The sequence below is a fragment of the Sceloporus undulatus genome, chromosome 2 (assembly GCF_019175285.1).
Source record: "Sceloporus undulatus isolate JIND9_A2432 ecotype Alabama chromosome 2, SceUnd_v1.1, whole genome shotgun sequence".
NCBI classification, from domain to species: Eukaryota; Metazoa; Chordata; class Lepidosauria; order Squamata; family Phrynosomatidae; genus Sceloporus; species Sceloporus undulatus.
The window spans coordinates 279,213,372-279,219,750 of record NC_056523.1 but is presented as its reverse complement, the minus strand read 5'-3'; the positions used below and the strand labels follow the sequence as shown (position 1 = coordinate 279,219,750).

The window sequence follows — 6,379 nt, the reverse complement described above, 5'->3', positions numbered from 1 at the left end:
GCTTGTCACAAATAGGTGGCAGTGGTGGGAAAACAAAATCCCATTGGGCTGCCATAGAAGAGAAAAATAGTTTGGTGACTGTGTGTCATCTTCAAAATTCAATGGTACTTTCTCCCCAAAAAGCAATAAGACTGCATTCTGAATTAGCTGAGGAAGCAAAGTCCCTCCTAACAGCTGAAATATGGGGGGGGGGGGGGGCTTCAGGCTGAGAAGGTCTACAGGAAAGACTTCTGAGTTTTATTTTAGTTCCTTAAGCCTCCCCCCCCCCAAAAAAAAAAAAAACCACAGCTTTGCTTGCAAATGCAACTCAAGACATCCAGAAAGATTTCCCTTTGTGGTGGCAAAGAAGGATATAATCCTCAAAGATAAATACAGAACTGCTCACTTGGAGAAAACCACCTGTCAGTTTAGTCCAGCCCTGTTTATCTAGCATTAGCATTCCAAGGCCTCAAATGTCTCCTTGACAAGTCTTTTGCCAAGGGGTTCCTTCACTTAACAATACCAACAACTGAATATATGAGGACTATATGGAACCATTACACTGAAAAATCACAAACTAGAAAGGTTAATTCTAAATTTCTTTTATTTCATATTCGCTAGAATACAATGCACAAGCTCCACTACTTCCTTTGTTTGCTGTGCAACTGAGATGAGGAGCCTTTTTGAACACAGCAGACCTCCAGAAGACCAAATCATGTATAGTTTCATTTTCATGTATTTTTCAGCTTCTTTTTCAACCAGAATTTTTTTAAACAAAATTGGTCAGAGAGAATATCTGAAGGGATCTCCATGAGCCACAAACAGGGTCTCCGGGCCACATGTGGTCCACATTTCAAATTTTTGCCACCCCTACAGTTAATGGCTGTCCCTTTGTGCTCTAGTTTATATTTTAAAGGTAATATTTGTTTCCTTTCTTTCTTTGTACCAGTCTGTTTCTCTCACTAACCCCAAAATATTGCCAGGGCGATTTTTTTTTTAAGCTACACAACTCTCTTTGTATTCATAACATCCTACTTTTACTACAAAATTTAAATTATCAAAATTTAGTTTCACTAAAGGGATTGCCTAGGAGTAACTAGGAATAAGATGATTTAGAATTTATTAGGTTGGCTTGAATTCCACCCTGAACTCCCTCATAACAACCCTGTGATGGAAGTCCCTACTTCATAACCAAGGAGATTATCAGATGGAGGATAAGGACAGGAGCAAAGCAGATTGCTCCCGTCCTTATCCCATCCCATTCACATGATTGGGGTAAAGATTATCACACACCACACACTTATCTTGTTCTTCTGTCAGTGAAATGTAATGGCCCCGTCATTTGGTATTAACGGGAGTTTCTGTTATGACGAGGCCATTACATTTCACAGATGGGAGAAGAATGGGATAAGTGTGCAATGTGTGATAATCTTTCCCCTGATAACATGAATGGGATGGGAGCAATCCACTTTGCTCCTGTAAAGGTACCAATCAGGAGAAACAAACAAACTAAGTCCATGATCCAAGATGGCTTTTTATTTTGCATGCAAATGAACACAGGGGAATCATTTCTACCAAACTGTGCCCCCCGGACAAAGTATAGAGCAGCCTTTTATACAGAAGACAGTGCTTAAGCTTCGGGCACCCTCCTTCTGATCTTTCAATAACCCAAATTAAAAAAGTGTGTTCTTAACATTTAATGAGGATGGAACTCTATGTCTTATCACCGAAGACTGATTTATCTCCCTCCCTGTCTGGGTTAGCTTGGCCTTGACTCTGCAGGTGCACTGTCATCGTGCCAAAACTCAGAAAGGGGAAGGTGGGCAGAGAAAGTAAGGTGGAGAAGGGGGGCAACCCAGCCAAAGGAAGAGAGAGGGGGGTTTATCAAACCCTAACATTCCCCCCTTTGATAGCCCATCATCCACTTTGTGGATTATGGGATATCACTATCATATTCAAGAACAGGAAGATATCTCTCTCGCAGCGCCATGATTTGGTCTGCAGCTTTTCTATCAGCTATGTTTTCCATCATTCCCTGACAGAATTAACCAACAGGGGTAGAATATAAGGCAGAATAATACACAAAAGCAAACACACTGCTACCGCTGCTATAAGGCCTCTGAACCCTCCAATCCAGCCGAACCATGAACCCAGTCCTTCAGCCCATTCAAATCCTTTCCAGGTTTGTACCGGAACATGGGCTAATTTGACTATTTTACTAGTAATCTCCTCGATCACTTTGCCATTTTCATCAATATTGAGACCACAGTTTGTGAGATTGAATTTTCCACAAACTCCTCCTCCTGCTGCTAACAAATAGTCAAGAGCCAACCTGTTTTGATATACAGCATTTCTTAACTGGGTTTGGGTTTTGGAAAGGGTGTTCGGGGCTCTGGCGGTTTCATTAGTGATTATTTCCAATACAGCTTGCAAGCGGATTATATGATTAAGCATATAAATAGGAGTGCGATACGCATAAGCCCCATCTGCAGCCCAACTGGCTGGTCCATAATATTGAATTATTCTTTTGGGGGGCCACTCTTCATCTTTCCAATTCCCAATAAGTGGAGCTCTCCTTTTTCGGCTATATATGGGGTGGCCCAGTGTCTCTCCATCCCTTAAGGGGATAAGGAAAAACGAAGGTCTAATTTCTCCTAGGGTGCATGCACCATCCCACAGTTCTGGTAATTGGGAATATGCATATTTCCCACAAATCCAATACAACCCTTTAGGAGCATCCCAAGCATTACTATTTGGGAGGGAGAGATTGAGCCTTAACTTAAGAGACTCATTCCAAAGTTGGTTAACGGGTATCATTTTAATATTAGGCCACCACCCATAGATGAAGTTGAGGGGATCAGTTTCATTTAAAATAGTCATGGTTTCACAAGCCAATCTTCCTATGGTTGGAGCCCTAGGATTGATTCTATTTACACACCATCTATTTACAATAGCATTTTTCAATATCCATTGGCTGTGGGGTTGGGGCATGTTAGTTCCATTATAAGGTTCACTCACATTTAGTTTTGCAGCCTCCCAAGGCCACTGATCTCCAATCTGTGTTTCTCCCCACACAGAACAATTACTGATGTTTAAAGTATTGGCTATCATCTCAGCAAAAGTAACAAACAAATTTTTAACAACTTCAGGGATTTCAAACGGTATTTTCATCTTTTCCCAAAGTTCAGTGAAGAAGGATCATGGAACTGAGTGTCCTTCCTCTGTGTATTTTACAAGTTTTAAGGTGAACAGACCTAAGGGGTCAGAACCTTTTCCACATTTCTTATACCAAACTGGTTTCCAAACCTTGAAAGAAATGTCTGGGGATTGTTAATGGTGAAATTAACATAATTACACTGGGATTTCTTATAGTTGGTTTGAACTGGGACTTTGACCAAAGTAGCACTGGGCCACGAGTTTGCCAAGTCTCCCATCCAACACAACTCCAATAGAAACATTGATGGTTGCATCTGGTATTACCAATACCCTTGTCAGGACAGATATATTTATTAGCCTAAACATAGGTCTTTTGCCAGTCTAGACCTCCACAATTAGTGGGCCGTTTGGATAACCCACAAAGTTCAAGGGTTATTGTAACTCTTGAATTAGAACTCTGAATCTTTATTTTAGCAAAACTGGCACTTTCTGCTTGGGCTTGATAAGCCTGCAGGTACCATTGAACAGGATTTTCCTTGGGGTCATAACAGACTCAGAAAGGTCAGAATTATGTCTGTTATGTTTTTAAAAGTACATTGTGTCTTCTTTTTTCCTGACATGCATATCTACTCTGGTAAATCAGGGTCTCTCTAATTGTGTTTCCAGTCTTGACAGTTTTTGACACAGAACCTACAGGGATCTGGTTTGTCTTACTTTTGCAATAAGGGGGAAACACTAACAACATTATAACCATAAACAACAAGAACAAAATCATCAAGGTAGGCAATTTAAACTGAAATTGAAGCATCTCAAAGGGCTGGATTCTCTTCGGGTGGTGACCACCTCCTCTCCGGCATGGGAGGGGTTGCAGCACCCACCAGAATTTCGCTCACTCGATTGTCGGTCTCGAGGAGGCTTCTCCCGTCGCGTCCACTGACGGACATTTTCTCCTCAGGGTCATCTTAAGTCCCTCTGGGTTGGTAACTGTCCATCCCTCTGTGGCAGCGGGTTTGCCTCCGCACCAATGGATCCAAGCAGGATTTCCTTTAAGCTTTAAAACAGTGGGGTGGTTAGTAAAACCATGAATGGAACTTTCCATGCTTTTCTAAGGCATCTTCTTTATAACTCTTTATCCAAACTAAATCTTCTGGCTTGTGCCCATGGATAGGAGTAGCTATCCCCAATGGCACTTGTTCTATATACTGGCTGAGTTCTAAAACAGTCTGGTTTAGCTCTCTAAGTTGTCTTTCAGGAGTTATCTCCCCCCTTTGTCCCAAAGTCTCTTCAGTCAGGGGAAGAGGTGGTTGTCTCATGTGTAACAGGACAGTTGACAACATTATCATTCACTTGCTTCTGTTCTCCAGGCACATTTTCTTCAAGTACAACTTCAAGCTGTGGCACAGATCTCTTGCAGGAGTTTGACTTAGCTCTGATCACACAACCTCTGGAGGCATCTCCGCACAGACTTGAGAGCCAGTTAACATATAAAGTTAGTTCATTCAAATATCTCAGTGTCTCTTCTCCAAAGTGACACTGACTGTACATGTAGGTGACAACTTCTCGACCAAGTTGTGATGGCATCCATGCTTGTGAATCTGGGAGGATGTATCATCCTTTTGCTTTTCCCAATAATCTCAAATGGAAGCTTCTTCTTGTTCTTCCCAGGCATAATCTGGATCCACAAAAGCAGGTACATCTATTACCAACACAGGCATGACTGTGATTTTCTTCATAGCTGCTTCCTTTGCAGCCTGGTCTGCTTGGGCATTTCTTCTCCAAGCAAGTACTTGTACTTTACTACAAAACTTCAGGTTTCCATACTGTTTTTAATAATTCTCTATCTTCATCTGCATGTGTGATTTCTTTTCCTTTAGCTGTAAGAAATCTTCTTTCTCTGTACAGATTCTCATGCACTTGGAGAGTCAGAAAAACATACTTATTAGAATCTGTGTACATAGCAACTCCTTTTTTCTTTAGTCTATAGCCACAGCAATCAGTTTAGCTTTCTATGCTGAGGTCTCCATGGGAAGTGGTTTGAGTCTTATCTTCTGAAACCACGGTGAATCCAGCCTGACGAATTCCATTGATGACACTATTGCTTTCATCTGTAAGGCTTCCATACAATGGCACATCCTTCAGGTCAGGTCAACTGGAATACACAGTAGTCATGATTTCTTCACACTCATGTACAGGCCTTCTGGGGTGGGAAACAGTGTGGTTGAGTTAAGCATCAGCCCAGTCCTTAATGATGACATCAGGATCTTCTTGCATAGCTGGGCTTGGTATCTCTCCAATTTCAAACTTGTCTTCTACTTAGGCCTTTAAATTTCCAACAGGTTCTGAATTAAGTGTGAGGCAGTAACTTCAACAGTTTATCCATAAATAAGTTTGACAGCTTCTTCCAACAAAAGAGAGATAGCCATAATGCTTCTGAGACAGCCTGGCTATCCTTGGCTCACAGGGTCCATATTCTTATTTAAACAGGTAACAGGCTTATTCTAGGAACCAGGACTCCTATGGTTGTTCTTTTTCTCTTTTCTATGAATGGTTGGAAAGTCTGCTGATGTCTGGTAGTCCTAAAACAAGTAGGTTACCAAGGGCTTGCTTCAGTTGTCTTAATGCTTCTTGCTGTCTGCCTGTCCACAAAAGAGGTCCAGACTCTAGTAGCTTTTCTTTTAACATGTCATACAGTGGCTTGACCAGGGAAGCAAGGTTTCAAATCCATATTCGACTGTACCTTGCAATTCCAAGGAACACTCACAGTTCCTTCTTGTTTCCAGGTAAAGGTTGGTTACAAATAGCTTGAATTCAGCTGTCTGCCAAGACTCTTGTATCTTTATTCTGTTGGCAAATCTGGGCTTTGGCTTTGCTAGTCTTGTCTTCAAAACATTGTTCATCAGTTTTTACATCATTCAGCAGAACACAAAGTCCTAAATCAGGGTTCAGCTGCCATGCTTCCTGAAGTGAGCAGGTCAGCATCAGTGGTACACCTTCTGAGGTGGCTTTTGTCTTTTCCTTGTGAATGATCCAAAACAGACCTCTGGGCTCCAGAGTCAACCCTCTGACTTTTCTGTTTTCCACTTCAGTCTTCTTCTTTCGCATCTCTCATTGCCATGGCAGGAACATCCTGGGAAGCGGTGCAGAAGAGAAAGCTCTAGCATTTAATTCATGGCTTTCCTTCTTTGTCCGCATCCACGCCTTCGTCCTTGTGCATCATCATTCCACATACTTTCATCTGGCCTCT

General features: G+C 41.8%; 1 protein-coding gene across 1 annotated transcript; it reads right to left on the bottom strand.

The window, feature by feature from the left end:
• Positions 1-1,791: 1,791 nt before the first annotated feature.
• On the bottom strand, positions 1,792-5,106 carry LOC121920878 (endogenous retrovirus group 3 member 1 Env polyprotein-like). Its single transcript, XM_042448144.1, has 2 exons — positions 2,234-5,106; positions 1,792-2,010 (listed from the first exon to the last, which is right to left on the bottom strand). Exons 1-2 carry the CDS (start codon positions 3,148-3,150, stop codon positions 1,992-1,994), a joined length of 936 nt encoding a protein of 311 aa, XP_042304078.1. The 5' UTR covers positions 3,151-5,106; the 3' UTR covers positions 1,792-1,991.
• Between the last annotated feature and the right edge of the window lie 1,273 nt (positions 5,107-6,379).